Source organism: Bos taurus, chromosome 29 (genome assembly GCF_002263795.3).
Source record: "Bos taurus isolate L1 Dominette 01449 registration number 42190680 breed Hereford chromosome 29, ARS-UCD2.0, whole genome shotgun sequence".
NCBI classification, from domain to species: domain Eukaryota; kingdom Metazoa; phylum Chordata; class Mammalia; order Artiodactyla; family Bovidae; genus Bos; species Bos taurus.
Genome location: NC_037356.1, coordinates 733,452 through 757,662, shown reverse-complemented (window position 1 = coordinate 757,662; position 24,211 = coordinate 733,452). Strand labels below are relative to the sequence as shown.

At 41.4% G+C, this 24,211-nt stretch overlaps 1 protein-coding gene across 1 annotated transcript in view; it reads left to right on the top strand.

Annotated features, from left to right (window-relative positions):
• Positions 1-24,211, top strand: part of HEPHL1 (hephaestin like 1) — a 91,601-nt gene that overhangs the window by 12,952 nt on the left and 54,438 nt on the right. Inside the window, exons 2-4 of the mRNA NM_001192511.3 lie at positions 12,430-12,674; positions 19,989-20,201; positions 20,805-20,984. Of these exons, the coding sequence (NP_001179440.2) occupies positions 12,430-12,674; positions 19,989-20,201; positions 20,805-20,984 (638 nt within the window). The remainder of the gene's footprint in view (positions 1-12,429; positions 12,675-19,988; positions 20,202-20,804; positions 20,985-24,211) is intronic.

Here is a 24,211-nt window from a genome sequence, read left to right as displayed (position 1 = left end):
TACATGTTTGTATCTCACGTGTATGATCTTACATGTTTGCCCTGACCACACCCTCTGCTGATGCCAGCTTTTTCACTCTCCTCTTTCACTTTCATCAAGAGGCTCCTTAGCTCCTCTTCACTTATCCTGTATCCCCCAACACTCACTCGGACATCTGGGCTCTATATGGTTGCATGCATGCTTAGCTGCTCAGTCATGTCCTACTGTCTGCAACCTTTGGACTGTAGCCTTGGACCAGGCTCCTCTGTCCATGCGATTTTTCAGGTAAGAATACTGGCGTGGGTTGCCATTTCCTCCTCCAGGGAATCTTCTCAACCCAGGGATTGAATCTGTGTCTCCTGCATTGCATATGAATTCTTTACCCACTGAGTCATTGGGGAAGCCCACTATATGATTGCTGCTGCTGCTGCTAAGTCGCTTCAGTCATGTCCGACTCTATGCCACCCCATAGATGGCAGCCCACCAGGCTCCCCCGTCCCTAGGATTCTCCAGGCATTCAGATCAGATCAGTCGCTCAGTCGTGTCCGACTCTTTTCGACCCCATGAATCGCAGCACGCCAGGCCTCCCTGTCCATCACCAGCTCCCAGAGTTCACTCAGACTCACGTCCACCGAGTCAGTGATGCCATCCAGCCATCTCATCCTCTGTCATCCCCTTCTCTTGCCCCCAATCCCTCCCAGCATCAGAGTCTTTTCCAATGAGTCAACTCTTCGCATGAGGTGGCCAAAGTACTGGAGTTTCAGCTTTAGCATCATTCCTGCCAAAGAAATCCCAGGGCTGATCTCCTTCAGAATGGACTGGTTGGATCTCCTTGCAGTCCAAGGGACTCTCAAGAGTCTTCTCCAACACTACAGTTCAAAAGCATCAATTCTTCGGCCCTCAGCCTTCTTCACAGTCCAACTCTCACATCCATGAAACACAAGCTGGAATCAAGATTGCCGGGAGAAATATCAATAACCTCAGATATGCAGATCACACCACCCTTATGGCAGAAAATGAAGAGGAACTAAAAAGCCTCTTGATGAAAGTGAAAGTGGAGAGTGAAAAAGTTGGCTTAAAGCTCAACACTCAGAAAACGAAGATCATGGCATCCAGCCCCATCACTTTATGGGAAATAGATGGGGAAACAGTGGAAACAGTGTCAGACTTTATTTTTCTGGGCTCCAAAATCACTGAAGATGGTGACTGCAGCCATGAAATTAAAAGACGCTTACTCCTTGGAAGGAAAGTTATGACCAACCTAGATAGCATATTCAAAAGCAGAGACATTACTTTGCCAACAAAGGTTCGTCTCCAGGCATTAGTTGTCCCTTAATATAGAAAACTTTTTGTTGCTATATATTTACCAAAGCATCTGTTTTGTCTTCATAGCCAGGTGGGACATATCTTGAATACAGGGACTGATAATTATACATCTTGGCTCCAGTTTTTAATTTAAAGTCTCATATACAGTACAGGTTCAACAATTGCTCGATGGTTGAATGGATAAGGAAAAATTTTCACTAAAAGATCCAGGTTATGGGGCAATGGTGATGCTGGTGAGCTGCACAGCTCCTGTGAGCTACAGAGCCCTTGGAATTTAACCTCGCAGCCCATCTCTGCACTGGCTAGATGTTCCCACAGACAGGTTCATTCTGACAGTGGTTGATCTGGCCTGCCTTTGGAAGGTGTCTCCCTTCATGGTATTGTCCTTGGCCTTGGCAATGTGAGCATCTTGTCTTTAAAGCAGTAGAAAGTCTGAAACTTCCCACCCCACTGGATTCCTTCACAGCAGGAGATAAGACACCTCCCCAGCTTGAGTCACAATGTTAGAATGTAGATTGGGGATGAATTTCAAGGTTGGTGATTACTCACTTGCTCACAGTGGGATTATCCTGTGACTGCACTGTAAATATAATATACAACCCTTCCACATGGGCATTCTAACGAGTGTACTCAAGCTAAACTGGAGGCTGCTTCCTATGGATGGCTCTTTGAAGTCGCCCACTTGCTTTGTTACTTGGGCCAGATTTGCATTTTCTAGAGCTCATGGGAGCTGGAGCTTCTGTCACAAATGCAAGATGTATTGTTAGGGGTGGTTTGCTGAATAGACATTGAAAAGACTTTCTCTTATTTCCACCCCTCCTTTACTTTTTCCACTGTAGATAGATCCTATGGATTTAAGTAGCTCCTATGGTTTCAAATAGCTACTGTGATTTTTATGCCAAGCACTATTGTTGTTGTTGTTCAGTTGCTCGGTTGTATCAGACTCTTTGTGACGCCATGGACTAGCACACCAGGCTTCCTTGTCCTTCACTGTCTCCTGGAATTTGCTCAAACTCATGTCCATTGAGTTGATGATGCCATCCAATCATCCCATCCTCTGTCATCCCCTTCTTTTTCTGCCCTCAGTCTTTCCCAGCATCAGGGTCTTTTCCATTGAGTTGGCCCTTTGCATCAGTTGGCCAAAATATTGGAGCTTCAGCTTCAGCATCAGTCCTTCCAATGAATATTCAGGGTTGATTTCCTTTAGAATCAACTGGTTCAATCTCCTTGCAGTCCAAGGGACTCTCAAGAGTCTTCTCAAGCACCACAGTTCAAAAGCATCAAATGTTTAACACTTAGCCTTCTTTATGGTCCAGCTCTCACATCCATACATGACTACTGGAACAGACCATGGCTTTGATTATATGGACCTTGGAGTGACCACTGGCTGCTTAGGTTGTCAACTGAAAAAATACAATCTAAAAAAATGCAATCTAAAAGTTAAGAATTATGTTTATTCAGTGGGAATTGTTAGGACTTTAAACCCAAGATATAGCATCTCAAGTGACCCTGAGAGAACTGTTTCCAAGAAGGTGGGTGGATGAGGAGTCAGACTACATAGAAGTTTGCAGCAAGGGTCAGGTAATTTGAATATCAAAAGATTATTGTTAATTAAGGAAAACCAGATATCTCAAATTATGGAATTTAGCACTCTTCTATGTATCAGAAGATGTATAAGTGTCTGGGCTCACTGAAATCATTCCTTTCATTTGCGTCTCAGCTGTCTGGGACCAGCAACCTGCTCTGTATCCTTGACTCGCTGCTCACTGCAGGGAGGGGCGGACATGGCCAGGCTGCCACTTTCTCACGTGCCCCACCCACCCCCCACCAGCTGCTCAGCACTTATGGGGGTGGGGGGCGGGATGGCTAATGGCTGCGGACAGATGACACTGTTCTTCCAGGTCTCAGAAATTTACATTTGAAAGGCTGAAATCACTGATGGTTGTGACATCCTTGTTTATTGATATGGCAGGAAATACTCCATTTCACAAGGTGATAAGACTGATACCCATCCAGGAATGTGCAACACAAGTCAATATATAACTCACTGCTGAAATACGCAGTATATGCACTTCCCATCCCTCTGATATCCTCACCTTCTGTCTGGGTGGCTCTGCAGACAACTCAGAGTGAGGAACTCTTGCTCAGCAGACATTTGCACATGGGTATATACCCCACTCCAGTACTCTTGCCTGGAAAATCCCATGGACTGAGGAGCCTGGTAGGCTGCAGTCCACGGGGTCGCTACAGTCGGACACGACTGAGCGACTTCACTTTCACTTTTCACTTTCATGCATTGGAGAAGGAAATGGCAACCCACTCTAGTGTTCTTGCCTGGAGAATCCCAGGGATGGGAAGTTTGGTGGGCTGCCGTCTACGGGGTCGCACAGAGTTGGACACGACTGAAGCAACGCAGCAGCAGCATATGTACGTGTGCATGTATGCCCACACTACGAACCCAGAGCAGAGAAGTGAGGAGGGGCAGAGGTGCGTCTTTCCCTGCAAAGCCTGCAAGCTCCTACGAATAACTCATTATAACTTTTTACCCATCAAGCTGAGCTTAGAGCGGACACCAGAAATTCTGAATCTAACCCTTGCTCAGATGTTGGCTTACTTGGTGACCAGTATAAAGCCAGGCAACTCCGCCTGCTCCAGGACCAGTTAGTGAGGATGACTCAGTTCTCCTCTACCCTTCCTCCTCCTTCTCCTTCTGAGCAGCCTCCCCAGTTAGGATTTATGCTCAGTTTCTAGTTAACAGAAGCCCCCGAAACACTGGCTTAAGTGTATTTACTGACTTACACAAAAGAGATCCAGAGGTTGGCAATCGTTAGGGTCCCAGGTTCTTTTGGCTTTCCACTTGACTTACCCTCTTCTTCAGTCTCTCAGGAAGGCTGCCAAAGATCCATTGTTCATGTCTTCATTTTAGGCATGGATAATGGGAAATCAAAGGACAGAAAGCGTCTCTACCAGCTGAGTTCAGAGATGCACCAAGGAATGATATGTGTTCACATCTTTTTGGCTAGAACTGTGTCACATGACCATCCAAGTTGCAAGTGAAGCTGAGAAACACAAGAGCCTCTATAATAGAGCCCCACTATCAGGCATCCAGACTTTTGATCCCATTCCCTTGCACAGGGAAATGTAGGCTTTGGCCCTACGGACCAGCAGAGGTGAACGCTTGCAGCTGGGCAGGCACATGTAGGCTCAGTGGAGGAGGAAGACCAAGTGTGCACAGATCAAAGTGTTCCCAAGACCTGAGTCCTGAGGCTGAGAGAGTGGACTTAGACTTGTCAGTCCAGAGGCTGAGCAGGTGTTGTGCTCCCGGATCAGGATGCTAAGTCTTCCCTGCAGGGAAGGAGAGCTCATCCTCACAGCACACTTCATGGTGCCAGCTGGGTTTTCAGAGGTAGAAGTCACATAGGAGGAAAGTTTGACCCCTCAGTAGCCAAACAGGCTGTACTCTCTTGTCTAAATAAAATGTAGGCTTGTTTTTATTATGAAAGTAAGTACACTGGTACAAAGTAAAACATTCCCACAGTAGGGAAGAGGGTGAGTAAAAGTAAACGCTTTAAAATTTTTTGTTGGAGTATAGTAGCTTTACAATGCTGTGTTAATTTCTGCTGTACAGCAAAGTAAATCAGCTATATGTATACATATGTCCCCCCCTTTTAGATTTTCTTCCCTTTAGGTCACCATAGAGTATTGAGTAGAGTTCCCTGTTCTATAGAGTAAGTCCTCATTAGTTACCATCCTTATGGCAGAAAGTGAAGAGGAACTAAAAAGCCTCTTGATGAAAGTGAAAGTGGAGAGTGGAAAAGTTGGCTTAAGCTCAACATTCAGAAAACAAAGATCATGGCATCCGGTCCCATCATTTCATGGGAAATAGATGGGGAAACAGTGGAAACAGTGTCAGACTTTATTTTTTGGGCTCCAAAATCACTGCAGATGGTGACTGCAGCCATGAAATTAAAAGACACTTACTCCTTGGGAGGAAAGTTATGACCAACCTAGATAGCATATTCAAAAGCAGAGACATTACTTTGCCAACAAAGGTCCATCTAGTCAAGGCTATGGTTTTTCCTGTGGTCATGTATGGATGTGAGAGTTGGACTGTGAAAAAGGCTGAGGGCCGAAGAATTGATGCTTTTGAACTGTCGTGTTGGAGAAGACTCTTGAGAGTCCCTTGGACTGCAAGGAGATCCAACCAGTCCATTCTAAAGGAGATCAACCCTGGGATTTCTTTGGAGGGAACGATATTGAAGGTGAAACTCCAGTACTTTGGCCACCTCATGCGAAGAGTCAACTCATTGGAAAAGACTCTGATGCTGGGGGTATTGGGGGCAGGAGGAGAAGGGGATGACAGAGGATGAGATGGCTGGATGGCATCACTGACTCGATGGACGTGAGTCTGAGTGAACTCCGGGAGTTGGTGATGAACAGGGAGGCCTGGCATGCTGCGATTCATGGGGTCACGAAGAGTCAGACACGACTGAGAGACTGAACTGAACTGAACTGAACTGAAGTTAACTATTTTATACATAATAATGTAAATATGTCAATCCCAATTTCCCAATTCATCCCACCATCCCTTTCCCTCCTTGATGTGCATATGTTTGCTCTCTACTTCTGCGTCTGTATTTCTGCTTTGCAAATAGGTTCATCTGTACAATTTTTTTAGATTCCACATATGTGTGGTAATATAAAATATTTGTTTTTCTCTTTCTGATTTGCTTCACTCTGTATGACAGTCTCTAGGTCCATCCACATCTCTGCAAATGGCTCGATTTCATTCATTTTCATAGTTTAGTAATATTCCATTGTATGTATGAGTTACATCTTAATTTTAAAAAGTAGCATGGAGAAATAAATGGAAATACATAGAATTAAATGTAAAAAAGTAAAGTTCTCTTCCCTTCTTGCTCCTGTCTGTGGCCTCAGTCCCAAGTCCCAGAAGCTACACTTTATGGTTTCCCTGGCCACTTTTCAAATGTTTTCTTTGCATATGTGTGTATATACACTGTTTTAAAAATACACAAACAGCATACTTTACACACTTTACATGCTGAAATTTGCTTTTACCATTTAGTATTTGATAATCACACCATCCTTCTACCTGTTAAAACATCTAATTCTTATGTATGGCTAAGTGGTATGTGGGTGTGTATGCTGCTGCTAAGTCGCTTCAGTCGTGTCTGACTCTGTGCGACCCCATAGATGGCAGCCCACCAGGCTCCGCCGTCCCGGGATTCTCCAGGCAAGAACACTGGAGTGGGTTGCCATTTCCTTCTCCAGTGCATGAAAGTGAAAAGTGAAAGGGAAGTAGCTCAGTCATGTTCGACTCTTAGCGACCCCATGGACTGCAGCCCACCAGGCTCCTCTGTCCATGGGATTTTCCAGGCAAGAGTACTGGAGTGGGGTGCCATTGCAGTTGCTAAATCATATCCAACTCTTTACGACCCCTTGGACTGCAGCCTGCTAGGCTTCTCTGTCCATGGGATTTCCCAGGCAAGAATACTGGAGTGGGTTGCAGTTTCTTCCTCCAGGGAATCTTCCCAGCTCAGGGATTGAACCTGTGTCTCCTGCATTGCAGGCTGATTCTTTACCACTGAGCCACCTGGGAAACCAAGTGGTATGCTTCTGCTGCTGCTAAGTCGCTTCAGTCGTGTCCGACTCTGTGCGACCCTACAGATGGCAGCCCACCAGGCTCCGCCATCCCTGGGATTCTCCAGGCAAGAACACTGGAGTGGGTTGCCATTTCCTTCTCCAATGCGTGAAAGTGAAAGTGAAGTCGTTCAGTCATGTTGGACGCAGCAACCCCATGGACTGCAGCCTACCAGGCTTCTCCATCCATGGGATTTTCAGGCAAGAGTACTGGAGTGGGTTGCCATTGCCTTCTCTGAAGTGGTATGACTGTGCCATAATTTATTTACCCAGTTATTATTATATTTACCCAGTTATTATTATTATTTATTCAGTCAGCAGCTGAAGAAATATTGATATGTCAAGGCTTTTGATATGAAAATCATTGTTATAATTCTCCAGTCCTTTTGTCAGGATTCCTGTCTCATTGGCTCCATTATCTGGATTGGAAGTTGAAGCTGGCATCTGGGTGAGAGAGAGCTTTGCTTCCTCTGGCAGGACTGGCCCTATGATTTCTGGAGTGCTGGCCTTTCTCAGGTCAGGCTCACCTCCGGCTTTTCTTTGGGGGGCCTGAACCCTTGGCTTTCTCCTTTGTCATAGGAACCTCCCCCCATACTGACTCTACACCAAGGGCAGGGAAGGTTGGCACATGTGGGTGCCTGGGAAGGCTAGTAATCTGGTCCTCTGGGCAGATAAACAATATTAGGCTCTTTCAACTGATACTTGCTAAAACATTTATTCAACTCTAATTTGAAGGAAAGGCTGAGTACTGAAGTGTGTACATAGAGTACATAGATCTCTGCTTGCATCATCCTGAAAAGTCTACGGGATGGGCTAAACTACTATTCACACTAGAGACTGCTGGGATCTTTGCCAAAGGGACTGCTTGGGAGCTTGGATTTGAGCCACTTGTATCTGATCATTTGTTGATCTCTTCAAGAAAATGAACATGAAGCCTTGAAAATACCTGTTATTTAACCTTTTGGCCTATAGTTTTTCAGTTCAGTTCAGTGCAATTGCTCAGTCATGTCTGACTCTTTGCAATTCCATGGACTGCAGCACGCCAGGCCTCCCTGTCCATCACCAACTCCTGGGGTTTACTCAAACTCATGTCCATTGAGTCGGTGATGCCACCCAACCATCTCATCCTCTGTCATCCCCTTCTCCTCCTGCCTTCAGTCTGTCCCAGTATCAGGGTCTTTTCAAATGAGTCAGCTCTTCACATCAGGTGGCCGAAGTATTGGAGTTTCAGCTTCAGTATCAGTCCTTCCAATGAATATTCAGGACTGATTTCCTTTAGGATGGACCGATTGGATCTCCTTGCAGTCCAAGGGACTCTCAAGAGTCTTCTCCAACACCACAGTTCAAAAGCATCAATTCTTCAGAGCTCAGCTTTCTTTATAGTCCAACTCTCACATCCATACATGACTACTGGAAAAGTAGTGTTTAATTAAGTGCTGATCTTAATGAGGTTAACAGAAATCCATTAGCTAATACAGAGACTATCAGACCTGCTATGGATCCATCTACCAAGAAATTCTAGGGAGATTCCTGATAGTTCAGTATTTAGGACTTGGCCCTTTTACTGTTTTGGCCTGGGCTCAATCCCTGTTTGGAGAACTAAGATCCTGAAAGTCTCACAGTGTGCAGCCAAAAAAAAAAAAAAAAGAGAGAGAGAGAGAGAGAGAGAGAGTTATCTACTTGAATAGGACCCAGAAAGAGGGAAGAAGAGAGGAGAAGAATTGGGGAAAGATGATGTAGAAGTAAAGAGAGACAGTGAATCTTCTCCAGTTGGCTAAAGAAAGAACCAGATCCAACAAGGCAAGCAGAAGCCATATTCAGGCCACTGGGAGAGGGTGTTTCAGCCAAGCTGTGGTCAGATACCAAGGAATAAAATCCTGCAAATCAAGCATGAAGGTAAATAGTCTCTGTCAGCCAGGCAGGCCTGGTATTCAGAGGTGCAAGCTCAGAAAATTTGCTCAAGTGAGCAGAAGCAGGTGGGTGAAATCAGATGAAGAGAAGTTAGATATGGGAAAATTGTCTTCCTGAAACAAAGATATATGGTCAGATTTCCCTGCTCAAGAATCTTCAATGACTGTTAATTATAGATATAATTATATCCTGGGCTTCCCAGGTGGTGCTAGTGGTAAAGAACCCGCCTTCCGATGTAGGAGACTCAGGTTTGATCCCTGGGTTGGGAAGATCCCCTGGAGGAGGAAATGGCTACCCACTCCAGTGTTCTAGCCTGGAAAATCCTGTGGACAAAGGAGCATGGTGGGGTACAGTCCATGGGGCCATGACGAGTTGGACATGAATAAAAGAGAATGGAAGATACAGTAAATGAGAAAGAGAAAAGTGAAAAGTTATATCATGATGAAAGCAAGTTGGAGTTGATTAGAGAGAAGAAGCAAATAGCAAAATTTAAGAGATGAGAGGAACGTACAAGTCCCCAGCAGATTCTCTCCTTGGGCTGGCCATATGGTTGCCAAAAGCTCTAGACTCACGTTCCCAGTTCTGAGTACACAAAATGCTATCCTTCACAAGTTCCTAGATTTCCTTGGATTTAACCAACCAGCCATGCTATGGCTGTCCCTGAACCAATCACTGTGGTCCAGGGTGGCTTGGTTGGTTGGAATTGTCCAAGTGTGGACCATGAGCCATCCCTCCACCAGTGACAGAGTGCTCCACCAATGATGTGGTTGGTGTGCTGATCGGTTAGGTTGAGTCACTTTTTCCATTGCGGGAGGTGGATGCAGAGTCCCACCCATGCACATAGAATGAGAATGTGGAAGGCTTGCCCTTAGACCAAAGAATGTGGTGTGGGTGCTAAGTTGGCAAAGTGTCTGCCATATCAGCTCTTTCCATCTTCTTTGCTTGCATAACTTGTCTCTGCTCTTTGAGACCATATTTAGGCCCAACTTCATCTAGGAAACCTCACCTGATACATTTTATGCCCCAGATTAGATGCCTGTGTTCTCATAATGTTACTGAAGCAAACATGGATCCACTTACCCAGTGCGTAGCAAAGCATGTTTACCGATACCAGGCTGTGGTGAAGGAGAGTACAGCATTTGTTGCAAGGCACTCAACGTGGGGCCAAGCAAAGATAACAGGCAGCTCGTGCTCAAAAGACCCAAATGCCCCAGTGGTTTTCAGGGAGGGTTTTTTAAAGTGAGATCGAGGGTATGTGATCAGTTCATGTGATCCTTCTGACTGACTGGTGGTGAGGTGATGGTGGTGTTTGGGAGTCAACACCATCAACCTGTTTCCTACTCATCTGGGGTTGACATGCTGGTGGTCAGCACGTAGTTAACTTTTTCCTCTTGGTGCAGGATTTAGTATCTGCAAAACAACTCAAGGTTATGATGCAGAATATTGTCTGTAGCTCTTGAGGAGGAACTAAAGGCCTTTGACTTTGTTTTTCAGCTAAACTATTATTTTGTCTTGTCTTTGTTTCTGCATTTTCTCACTTCTCTGGTTAAACTTGCTCTTTGGATCTTGGGGAATACCTAGGAGACTAAAACTTTTCTACAAACAAGAGGCAGGGGACACCAGGGATCTGTCACTGGGAAGGCCCCACAAGGTCCTGCTTGCTTTCAATAACTCTTCCTTCTAGAATGAGAGCTCCTTCAAGTCTTTGCCCTTTTTCTCGAGTACAGGGCTTGAGATACTCACAGTCTGTTGAGTGACTGAGAGGGAATGCATGCACACAGGCAGGAGTGTGTGTGACAGTGGGACTTGCCTCTCATCACCTGATTAGACACAGCTACACTGGGATGGCTGTACCCAGGAGTTTTGTTCAAGCAGAAGCTAGTACTTCTGGGATTGGAGTCCCACACTAAGCACATAGATTGAGAGTGAGGAAGGGGGTTCCACCCCCAGGAGAAGATGGTATGGCCACCTCCAAAGTAGTGTCATTAGCACTGCTATTGTCTCAGGCTCTCAGACTCTGGGACTGAGTCTCCCTTTTACTCTGGGGTTCCAGGAGGGTATCTGGACACTTCACGTCCTAGAATCTTATTTTTTTCACATCCATCTCTTTTCTGTTGCACCACACCCTCCTGGTCTCCAAACAGCCTCCCTGCCCCCCATCTTTGGTATTCTCTTTGCCTGACTCCTTTAAAACTTACACACCACTGCAATAATACTTATTGCACCATCCTTAAATACTGATTATCATGTCATCCATTTTATGAGAAACCTCAGTGAGTCTTCAGAGCTTCCAGGATAAATTCTAAATTCTTCAACCTATGATAACCATATGATAAATTACTGCTCACTCCTCACCATCCACCCCTACTGCTGCTGCTGCTAAGTTGCTTCAGTCGTGTCCGAGTCTGTGCGACCCCATAGATGGCAGCCCACCAGGCTCCCCCATCCCTGGGATTCTCCAGGCAAGAACACTGGAGTGGGTTGTCATTTCCTTCTCCAATGCATGAAAGTGAAAAGTGAAAGTGAAGTCTCTCAGTCATGTCCGACTCTTCTCGACCCCATGGACTACAGCCTGCCAGGCTCCTCTGTCCATGGGATTTTCCAGGCAAGAGTGCTGGAGTGGGGTGCCATCGCCTTCTCCGATTCACCCCTGAGCCCCAGCTTATAAACCACTCTCCCCCAGATCACCCATACTTCTTCCTCCTTGTTGCTCAAGCTCCACCCCTGCTTAGTATCTTCAAGTTTTCCATTTTTTTACCCAATCTTACTTCTCCTTAATCTCTGCATTTTTCATGAGGTGTTTCTGACCTCTTTGATCCACAGCAATCTTTTCCTTCTGTGAATAAATATATCCCTAGAAAAATGGAGCCTATATCCATTGCATCAACCAGTCAGTTGGCACTTAATCATAAATTTCTCTGTGCAGTTACTTAATTTTTTCAATATTGGATCATAAACTCTTACTTAGAATGCAGTAAGTGCATCAGATCAGATCAGATCAGTCGCTCAGTTGTGTCCGACTCTTTGAGATCCCATGAATCGCAGCACGCCAGGCCTCCCTGTCCAACACCAACTCCCGGAGTTCACTCAGACTCACGTCCATCGAGTCAGTGATGCCATCCAGCCATCTCATCCTCTGTCGTCCCCTTCTCCTCTTGTCCCCAATCCCTCCCAGCATCAGTCTTTTCCAATGAGTCAACTCTTCGCATGAGGTGGCCAAAGTACTGGAGTTTCAGCTTTAGCATAGTGTTAAATGAAAAAGTGAATGGGATTGTATTGAATGAAAAGGGGCAAATGGACAGCAAATATCTTGGTTCTGTTTTAGTTTGGTTGTGAATACTATTTGTGCCTTTCAGCTTGTCACTTAACTCTTGGCCTCCATTTCCTCTCTAATAAATTGAGGATAATCTTACCAACTCTACAGAGGCTGAAGTGCTATGGTGAACACCAAATGAGAAATCATACTTGTAAGCACTTGATGAACTATTAAGGTAAGCTATTAGGATTTCTCTTTTAGCTTTAATTGTAAAATATTTTCCTTCTTACTTTCAGGCTTGCAACCTTATATCTGGAAAGAGGGCCCAACAGAATAGGAAGTCTTTACAAAAAGGCTGTTTACAGACACTACACAGATGAGACCTATTCCAAGGAGATCCCCAAGCCTCCCTGGCTTGGATTCTTGGGTCCCATCTTGAAGGCTGAAGTGGGTGATGTGATTGTCATCCATTTAAAGAACTTTGCGTCCCGCCCTTACTCCTTGCATCCACATGGCGTTTTCTACAACAAGGACTCAGAAGGTAAATATCAATCATATTATAGGTGTCTTGTCTCTCCTTCCTAAGTAAGGCAATTGTCAGCTATGGTGAGCAGGATTCTAAAAGCACAGTGGTAACATGTGTTCTTTTAACTTCTCCCTGCCTCCTCCTCACCCCACCTGCCTCTGTCCCTACCTTTTTCCTCTTCTTCCTTTTTCTTTCCCTTATTTCCTCCCTCCCTCCTTTCTTCCTCTATGTTGCTACAGGGGTAGGTGCTGAGGTCCCTTGGCACGTGCTCCAGCACAGCTCCGAGGCACACTAACCTTCCTTGTCAATCAGTCATGACCGGGTCTCACACTGGATAAAGACCAGCATGCGTGATGGGTTCCCATGTCCTGTCCAGTAACAGCCTCGGCTGTGGAGAGAGTGTCACAGTGCTCGTGGGCCTCAACTTCCCTGCTTAAAGCTACTGTCTGTGGTGCTTCCTTTCTGAAGCTGCCCTGTCTTCTTGTTTGCACTTCAAGAGTTTCAATAGTGCAATTCCCTGAGTTCTCCCTAAGGTTAAAAAAAAGTATAAGGGCACTCTTGGACTTTTGAAATGGGAACCATTTCTCAATCTTCAGAAGTATTTTTCTCATCCCTCACTGCATTCTTGCTCGTGATCAGATGGAACGGGTTAAATGGTACTAAACGTGCTACACCCTGACTCTGAGGAATATGCCGGGAACAGTAACCTTACCTTGGATGCAGTTCACTTTATCATAAAGGGAAGCTTCTGGATTGTGGTGAATGTCCTAAGGCAGCCAGACTGGCTTGGCAGTTGCCATGACCAGGTCTGTCTAAGTAGCCAGAGCAGGCACCACTGATGAAGGACACGAGATGCGGAGCCCCCTTTGTTCTTGGCCATTTTCCTCCGCCTGAAGTGCAGCAAAGCTCCTGGTCACTGATCTGGTTAGTTCTGAATAGTTGAAAGTGAGCACAAAAAATTCTTTACCTTCATGGACCTTCCACTGGGTGCCCACCAGATATCAGAGACTGACTCTAGGTATTGGGAAAAAGATAAATGAATCATAGGCTATAGTAGAAAATCAATGACTATAACTATAAAGGTTTATTTCAAGGTTCTCAATACCATTCTACTGATTCTATCTGCTTATCCTTTCACCAATGCTGTGTTATTTTGCTTACTATAAATTTATAGTAAGTTTTGAAATTGGTAAGTATAAGATCTCCAACCTTGCTTTTTAAAAAAAGACTTTTAAGCTTTTCTAGGTTCTTTGCATTTTCATATCAATAAATATCAGATCAGCTTGTTAATTTTTACCAAAAAAGTTAATTGATTTTGATGAGGGTTGCATTGAGTCTATTGATCAGTTGGGGAAAAACTGTTGTCTGCATTGAAAGATGAATTACCATCTGGGAAATATTGACTCTTCCAATCTGAGCATAAAATTTGATCATAAATGTCTCTAAATAATGTCTTAGATTTTAGCGCACAAGATTTGCATTCTTTTGCTCAATTTATTCAGAATTAGTATTTTATTCTTTCTGATACTATTATATGTGGAATAGTATTCTTAATTTCATTTTTGGTTGTTGCTAGTGTAAATAAATACACTTGGTTTTTATATGTTTATCTTGAATCCTATTATCTCATTAAACTTGTTTTTTAATAGATGCTTAAAGGGTTCCTTGGAATTTTCTAAATACTGAATCATGCCACTATGAATAAACAGAGTTTTATTTCTTCCTTACCAATTGGTAAACCTTTAATTTTTTCTTTTGCCTTATTGCACTGGCTAGAACCTTCAGGACAATATTTAATAATAGTGGTGAGAGCAGACATTCTTGCCTTGTTCTCATTAGGAAGAAAGCATGTTGTCTCCCTCCCGTTAAGCAAGAGGCTAGCCATGGATTTTTCTTAGATATACTTTATCAGGTTAAGGAAATTCCCATCTACTCCTAGACTGTTAAAAGTTTTTAACTTGATAAGCACTAGATTTTGTTTGTTTTCTGCCTCTTTTGAGACGAGGGTGTAGTTTTTGTCCTTTATTTTATTAACATATTTTATTACCTTAGTTTATTTTTGAATGTTAAACCAACTTTGCAGTCATAGGATAAATTCCATTTGGACATGGTATGTAATTCTTTTTCTATGTTGCTGGGGTTTGCTAATATTTTGTTAGACTTTTTTGGTGTACACTTATGAGGAATACTGGTCTATAGTTTTCCTTTCTTATGGTATTTTTAATCTGGTTTTGGTGTCAAGGTACTGTTTGCTTCACAGGGTGAATTTGGAACTATTCCTTTCTCTGTTCCCTGAAAGATTCTGTAATGGACTGGTATCATTTCTTCTCAGTATTTCATAGAATTTATAAGTGAAACCATCTGAGCCTGGGTTTTGTTTGAGGGGAGAATCTTAATTGTGAAACAGTTTCTTTGTGTATTAGGTCTATTCCAATTCTTTATTTATTCTTAAGTCAGTTTTAGTAATTTGTTTCTCTCCAGAAATTTTTCAGTTTTATCTAAGTTGTCTAATATTTTGGCATAAAATTATTTGTAATAGTCCCTTTATAGTCTTTTTAATTTCTGTAAGTCTCTAAAATGACACCCCATTTTTCATTCCTGGTTTTGGCAACTGGGGCCCTCTCTCTTTCTTGGCAGTCTATATAAAGTTTTCTCAATTTTGTTGATCTTTTTCAAGGAACTAACTAACTTCTGGATTCATCTATTTTACAGTTTTCTATTTCCTCCTTCACTGATTTCTGCTCCAAAATTTATGTGTGTGTGTTAGTTGCTCAGACATGTCCGACCCTTTGGTTGTAGCCTACCAAGCTCCTCTGTCCATGGAATTCTCCAGGGAAGAAATGGAGTGGATAGTCATTCCCATCTGTAGACCACTTTCGATGCTGTGTGATTTTCATCTTGTGCTTCCCACGTGGCGCTAGTGGTAAAGAACTTGCCTGCCAGTGCAGGAGACATTAGAGACTCGGGTTCAATCCCTTGGTTGGGAAGATCCAGGGAGGAGGGCATGGCAACGCACTCCAGTATTCTTGCCTGGAGAATTTCATGGACATGAGAGCCTGGTGGGCTACAGTCCATAGGGTCTCAAAGAGTCGAACTGAAGTGATTTAGAATGCACGCCCACAGTTTTCCTCTACATCAGGGATTGGCAACCTATGGTCCACGGGACATGTTTTTATATAGCCCATGAGTTAAGAATGCTTTATATATATATGAAGTTGGGGGAAAAACTAAGATTTTGAGACAGAAATCTGCAAAGCCTAAAGTATTTATACTCAGACTCTTCACAGGAAATGTTTTCTGAACCCAGCTGTATATGAATATACTATCGTTTACTTTTCTATTACATTCTTGATAGGTATTTGAGTGCTCTGCTGTTTTTTGACTCCTGAGAAATACTGCTGTGAACATTCTTACATGCTTTCTGCTCCAGTTGCATATGCTTCTCTAAGAAACATATCTAAGAGTGAAAATATACATACCTACGTTCAAATTTAGTAGATAACTCTGGTTTTCCAAAGTGGTTGTACCAATTATATTCTTAACAGCAGTGTATGAAAATTCCAGTTGCTGTACATTCCCAACAACACTGAATACTACCAACTTTAGAAATTTTTGCCTATTTGTTAGGTCCGTAGTGCTATATCATTGTCATTGTAATCTAGGGTTTCCCTGTAATGAAATTTATTAAATTAAGTATTTTTTTTTTTTCTAAATACTGATCCCATACCAATACCTTTACTATTTTCCTATGGGATTTTCTGGTTTTTTTGTCACTTAGTTGACGGAGTACTTTATTTTGAATATGAATCCTTTCATCAGTTATGTATGTCGTGAATATGTGACTTGCTTTTTCATTCTTTTAAGGTATCTTTTAATGAACAGAACTTCTTAACTTTCTTTTTTGTTTGTTTTCTTTTTAAAATTAATTTATTTATTATAATTGGAGGCTAATTACTTTACAATATTGTAGTGGTTTTTGCCATGGCTGATACATGAATCAGCCATGGGTGTACATGTGTCTCCCATCCTGAACCCCCCTCCCTCTTCCCTCCCCATCCCATCCCTCAGGGTTGTCCCAGTGCACTGGCTTTGAGTGCCCTGCTTTCATGCATCAAACTTGGACTGGTGATCTATTTCACATATGATAATTGAAATCATATTTCAATTGAAATAATTGAATACATGTTTCAATGCTATTCTCTCAAATCATTCCACCCTCACCTTCTCCCACCGAGTCCAAAAGTCTGTTCTTTATATCTGTGTCTCTTTTGCTGTCTCAAATATAGGGTCATCATTACCATCTTTCTAAATTCCATATATATGCGTTAATATACTGTATTGGTGTTTTTCTTTCTGACTTACTTCACTTTGTATAATAAGCTTCAGTTTCATCCACCTCATTAGAACTGACTTAAATGCATTCTTTTTAATAGCTGAGTAATATTCCACTGGGTATATATACCACAGCTTTCTTATCCATTCGTCTGCTGATGGACATCTAGGTTGTGTCCATGTCCTGGCTATTGTAAACAGTGCTGTGATGAATGTTGGGGTACACGTGTCTCTTTCAATTCTGGTTTCTTTGGTGTGTATGCCCAGCAGTGGGATTGCTAGGTCATACAGCAGTTCTATTTCCAGTGTTTTTTTTTTTTTTTAATTTAAATTTATTTATTTTAATTGGAGGCTAATTACTTTACAATATTGTATTGGTTCTGCCACACATCAACATGAATCTGCCATGGGCATACACGTGTTCCCCATCCTTAACCTCCCTCCCCATACCATCTTTCCAGGTCATCCCAGTGCACCAGCCCCAAGCAATTTCCAGTTTTTGAAGGAATCTCCACACTGTTCTCCATAGTGGCTGTACTAGTTTGCATTCCCACCAACAGTGTAAGAGGATTCCCTTTTCTCCACCCCCTTTCCAGCATTTATTGCTTATAGATTTTTGGATAGCAGCCATTCTGATCGGCATGAGATGGTACCTCATTGTGGTTTTGATTTGCATTTCTCTGATAATGAGTGATGTGAGTGATGTTGAGCATCTTTTCATGTGTTTGTTAGCCATCTGTATGTCTTCTTTGGAGAAATGTCTGTTTAGTTCTTTGGCCCATTTTTTTGATTGGGTCATTTATTTTTCTGGAATTGAGCTGCAGGTGTTGCTTGTATATTTTTGAGATTAATTCTTTGTCCGTTGCTTCATTTGCTATTATTTTCTCCCATTCTGAAGGCTGTCTTTTCACCTTGCTTAAGTTTCCTTCATTGTGCAAAAGCTCATAAGTGTAATTGTGGTTAAAATTTATCAGTGCTTTCTTTAACAATCAGTACATTTTATAATTATTTTAAAAAGCTTCCTACTCTAAAACCATGAAGATATTCTCCCATTTTACCTTCTTAAAGCTTTACAGTTTTGCCTTTTACCTTAAGGACTTGAATACGCCTGGAATTGGCTTCTATTTAACCTGTTGTTGTTGCTGTTGTTCAGTCACTAAGTAGTGTCTGACTCTCGTGACCCCATGAACTGCAGCATGCCAGTATTCCCTGTTCTTCACTATCTCCCGGATCTTGCTCAGACTCATGTCCATTGAGTCGGTCATGCCATCCACCATCTCATTCTCCATCGTCCCCTTCTCCTCTTGCCTTCAGTCTTTCCCAGCATCAGGATCTTTTCCAATGAGTCAGCTCTTCACATCAGGTGGACAAAGTATTGGAGCTTCAGCTTTAGCATCAGTCCTTCCAGTGAATATTCAGGGTTGATTTCCATTAGAATGGACTGGTTTGATCTCTTTGCCGTCCAAGGGACTCTCAAGAATCTTCTCCAGCACCACAGTTTGAAAGCATCAGTTCCTCAATGCTCAGCCTTCTTTATCGTCCAACTCTCACTTGTGTACATAATGACTGAAAAAAAACATTGCTTTGACTAGATGGACCTTTGTGGGAAAAATGATGACTCTGCTTTTTAATACGCTGTCCAGGTTTGTCATAGCTTTCCTTCCAAGGAGCTGATGTCTTTTAATTTCATGGCTACAGTCACTGTCTACAGTGATTTTGGAGCCCAAGAAAAGAAAATCTGCCACTATTTCCATTTTTTCCCCATCTGTTTGCCGTAAAGTGATGAGCACAAATGCCATGACGTTAGTTTTTTGAAAATTGAGTTTTAAGCCAAGTGTTTTACTTTTGTCTTTCACTTTCATTAGAGGTTCTTTAGTTCCTCTTTGCTTTCTGCCATTAGGGTGGTGTCATCTGCATATCTGAGGCTGTTGATATTTCTCCTGGCAATCTTGATTCCAGCTTGTGCTTCATCCAGCCCAGCCTTTGACTTGATATTCTCTGCACAAATACACAAGGTGACAATATACAGCCTTGATGTACTCCTTTCCCCATTTTGAATCAGTCCATTGATCAGTGTAATGTTCTAACTGTTGCTTCTTGGCCCACACACAGGTTTCTCAGGAGACAGGTAAATTTGATATTCGCATCTCTTTAAGAATTTTCTTCAGTTTGTTGTGATCCCCACAGTCAAGTCAAAGGCTTTCATGTAGTCAATGAAGCAGAAGTAGATGTTTTTCTGGAATTCCCTTGCTTTCTCTATGATTTAATTTATGTTGGCAATTTGATCTCTGGTTCTTCTGCCTTTTCTAAGCCCAGCTTGTACATCTAGAAGCTCTCAGTTCACATACTGCTTAAGTCTAGCTTGAAGAATTTTGAGCACAATCTTACTAACATGTGAAATGAGCACAATTGTCTGTTACTGTGAATATTCTTTGGTATTGCTCTTCTTCGGGATTAGAATGAAAACCAGTCTTTTCCAGACTTGTAGCCATTGCTGAGTTTTCAAATTTGCTGGTGTATTGAGTGCAGCACTTTAATTAACAGCATCATCTTTTAGGATTTTAAATAGCTCAGTTAGAATTCTATAACCTCCACTAGCTTCGTTTGCAGTAATGTTTCCTGAGGCCCACTTGACTTCATAGACCAAGATGTCTGGCTCTAGGTGACCACACCATTGTGGTTATCTAAGTCATTAAGATCTTTTTGGTATAATTCTTCTGTGTATTCTTGCATACCTTTTCTTAATCTTCACTTAAAAATTTACTAAGTATCTGACTCTGCAGGACACAATATACAGTGCCTCATATAGTTCTTACATCTCTGTGGGGTGGATTCCAGATTTATTGGTAGAAAAACAAGGCAGTGAGAATTTAAGTAACAAGTCTTAAATCCCGTAGCAAATAAATTTTAGCTGATACATGTTTGATTTCAAAGCTCTAGCTCTTTCCACTATAATGTGTGATCTCTGTGTTTTAACTGTTTCATTTTTCTTGAAAGGAGCCCTGTATCCAGATGGAACATCTGGAAGGAACAAGGATGATGACATGGTTCCTCCTGGCAAAAACTATACCTACGTCTGGCCAGTGAGAGAAGAATATGCTCCTGCCCCAGCAGATGCAAACTGCCTGACTTGGGTGTACCATTCACATATTGATGCCCCTAAGGACATCTGTTCTGGGCTAATTGGCCCACTGCTGGTATGCAAAGAAGGTAAGATGCCTAGAAACCTCTTCCCAAGTGTGCTGAAAAGTGAATATAGTCTTCAGGTCTTGTCTTGCCCACCCGCCTTGCATCACACAAAGTGTGTCTCTTCTTCCTAACTTTCTGTAAGAGTAAAGAAATTCTCCTAACATAGAAGATCCATAGCAGGGACAATAACTCAGACTTCTGCCTAAAACCATCATCGCATTCTGAAACCTATATGCAAAAACTACACACGGACACCACACACAGGAAAGTGTAAAATGTACTCAAATAACCAGGGATGCTTTGCTTTATTATTTCACCCACATAATCACCTTGCTACTTTGTACTCTATTAACTGATTTAATATATCTATTTTTATCAATAAAGTATATCTTTTAAGGATAGCCAGGTTTCCAAGTCTGTGGTTGTGAGAATTTCTGTTTCATGACTTTTACATGGTTCTGTCATTTCCATCAAAGCCCTTCACTGCTTTTATGTTGTGGGTTACTCTTGTAGACATAGGTCTTTAAAAATCTTCACATTTATCCGATACTATTGACAGAAAGAAAAGCTCATCTTGGTTTAGTTCATTTTGAACTTTTCCTACTCCTTTAATGTTCCTGATAGGTATCCTGCACAGCTATTCAGGAACAAGGACTGATGTAGACCGGGAGTTTGTTATAATGTTTACTCTTGTGGATGAGAATCAAAGCTGGTACCTCGATGAAAATATCAGACAATTCTGCACTGATCCTGATTCAGTTGACAAAAAAGATGCTGTTTTCCAGAGAAGTAATAAAATGCATGGTGAGTGTCTCCCATGTTATCAAGTACATACCAACTGTCTTTTGTGTATCTGGCACTACAAGGGATACAAAACACACAGAAATAGCAAACCGAGCTTTCCAAGATTTATAACTTAGTGATGAGAATAATAAGAAAGTGATGAAACATAATACCAGTCAGAATCTAAAGCAAAGAAAGAGAGCAAAGAAGAAGAAAGGAACAGAGAGGAGACGAAAGAACGGAGAGCAATGAACAAAATGGTAATAAGCCCACACTTATCAGCAATTAAATGTAAATAGACTACATTCTCAAATCAAAAGACACAGAGGGACTAAATAGATTAAACAGCAACAACAACCAAGCCAAGACCTATCTATTACATTACCTACAGGAGACACACTTTAATTTTAAGGACACATATAGATGGACACTGAATGGATAGAAAAAACTATCCCATGCAAATAGAAACCAAAATAAAGGTGGAGTAGCTACACTTATATCAGACTTTCAATTGACTTTAAAACAAAGGCTATAATAGGATACCAAGAATGGTGTACATAATTATAAAGTGGTAAATTCAACAAGAATAGATAACATTTAAAATATTCATGCACCCAATATAGGAGAACTTATATATATATATAAAGCAAATATTAACAGGCATAAAGGGCAAAACAGACAGCAATACATAATGGCAAAGTACTTTCATACCCTACTTATATCAATGTAGGTGTCCAGAAAGAAAATCAATTAAGAAATACTGGTGTTAAACAACATGTTAGATCAGATGGACTTAACAGATATTTATAGAACATTCCATCCAAAACCAATAGGATACTCATCGTTCTCAAGAGCACATGGAACATTTTTTAAGACAGATCATATGTTAGGCCACTGCTACTGCTAAGTCACTTCAGTCGTGTCTGACTCTGTGTGACACCATAGATGGCAGCCCACCAGGCTCCCCCGTCCCTGGGATTTTCCAGGCAAGAGTACTGGAGTGGGGTGCCATTGCCTTATCCGTGTTAGGCCACAGATAAGTCTTAATACACTTAAGAGAACTGAAATCACATCAAGCATCTTTTCTGACCACAATGGGCTAGAAATTAATTATATGAATAAAACTAGAAAATTTACAAACATGTGGAATTAAACAGCATGTTACTGAACAGTCAATAGGTTGAATAAGAACTCTAAAAAGAAATTTTTAAAAAGCTTGAAACAAATGAAAATGGAAATGTAATATATAAAATTTTATGGGATACAGCAAAAAGAATTCTAAGGGGGAAGTTCATATTAATAAATGCCTATCTCAGAAAACAAGAAAAGTTTCAAGTAAGCAAGCTAACTTTACACCTAAAAAACTAGAAAAAGAACAAATTGGGCCAAAAATTACTAGAAGAAAGGAAATAAAGAAAATTAGAGCAGAAAGCAATGGCACTCCACTCCAGTACTCTTGCCTGGAAAATCCCATGGATGGAGGAGCCTGGTAGGCTGCAGTCCATGGGGTCGCTAAGAGTCGGGCACGACTGAGTGACTTCACTTTCACTTTTCACTTTCATGCATTGGAGAAGGAAATGGCAACCCACTCCAGTATTCTTGCCTGGAGAATCCCAGGGACAGAAGAGCCTAGTGGGCTGCCGTCTATGGGGTCGCACAGAGTCGGACACGACTGAAGTGACTTAGCAGCAGCAGCAGAGCAGAAAGGGCAAAACAAAAATGAAATAGACACGAAAATATTTAATTAGACTCACTAAGAAAAAAGAGAAAGAACTCAAATAAACAAAATCAGAAATGAAAGATGAGAAACACAAAGGATCATAAGAAATTACCATGAACAAATATATGCCAACATGTTGGATAACCTATAAGAAATGCATAAGTTCCTAGAAACATACAGCCCACCAAGACTGAATCATGATGGAATAGACTCTTAACAGACTGATTAATAGAAAGTAGTAATCAGTAATCAAAAACCTTCCAAGTAACAAAAGTCCAGGAACAGATGGCTTCTTTAGTTAATTCCATCAAGCATTCAAAGAAGAATTAATACCAATTCTTCTCAGAATCTTCCAAAAAACAGAAGAGGGAGAAACTCTTCCAAACATGTTTTATGAAACCAGCATTGTGTTGATACCGAAACCAAACAAGGATGCCACACAAAAATAGAAAAAATACAGGCTAATATTCCTGATGAACATAGATGTAAAAATTCTCGACAAAATATCAGCAAGCCAGATTCAGCGATACATTAAAAGTTTCATAACCATGATTAAGTGAGATTTATTCCAAGTATGAAAGGATAATTCAGCTTCCACAAATCCATTAAAGTTGTATGCCACAATAATAAAATTAAGCATATAAATATATGATTATCACAATAGACATAGAAAAAGTATCTGACAAAATTCAACACCTATTTAGGATAAAAACCCTTAACAGAGTATAAATGGAACACACCTTAACATAATAAAGACCATATATGACAAGCACACAGCTAAGGTTATACTCAATGGCAAAAGCTGAAAGCTAATCCTCTAAGGTCAGGAACAAGGGAAGGATGCACACTCTTGCCACTTTGATTCAACATGGTGTTGGAAGTCCTAGCCAGAGCAGTTAGGCAAGGAAAAGAAATAAAAATCATCCAAATCTGAAACAAAGAAGTAACTGTTTCTATTTGCAGATGACACATTACATATAGAAAAGCTAAAGACTCCAGTAAATTAGAGGGATATAAAATCAATACACAAAAATCTGTTGCATTTCTTTACATTAATAATGAATTATCTGAAAGAGAAGTTAAGAAAGCAGTCTCATTTACAATTTCATCAAAAGGAATAAAATATCTAGGAATAAATTTAACCAAAGAGGTGAAAACCCCATATATTGAAAACTATGATATTAATAAAAAAATTTAAGAAGACACAAATAAATGGAAAGATATTTTGTGTCCATGGGTTAGATGAATTAATATTGTTAAAATACTCATTGTTAAAATATTCAAGGCAGTCTACAGACACAGTGAAATCCCTATTTCAATCTCAATGGTATATCATTTTTACAAAAATAGAAAAAACAATCTAAAATTTGTATGGAACCACTAAAGACCCTGAATAGCCAAAACAATCTTGAAAAAGAACAAAGCTAGAGGCATCATGCTCCTTGATTTTATTACAAGACTATACTAATTCAAACATCTATTTCTGCTCTATTGACTATGCCAAAGCCTTTGACTATGTGGATCACAA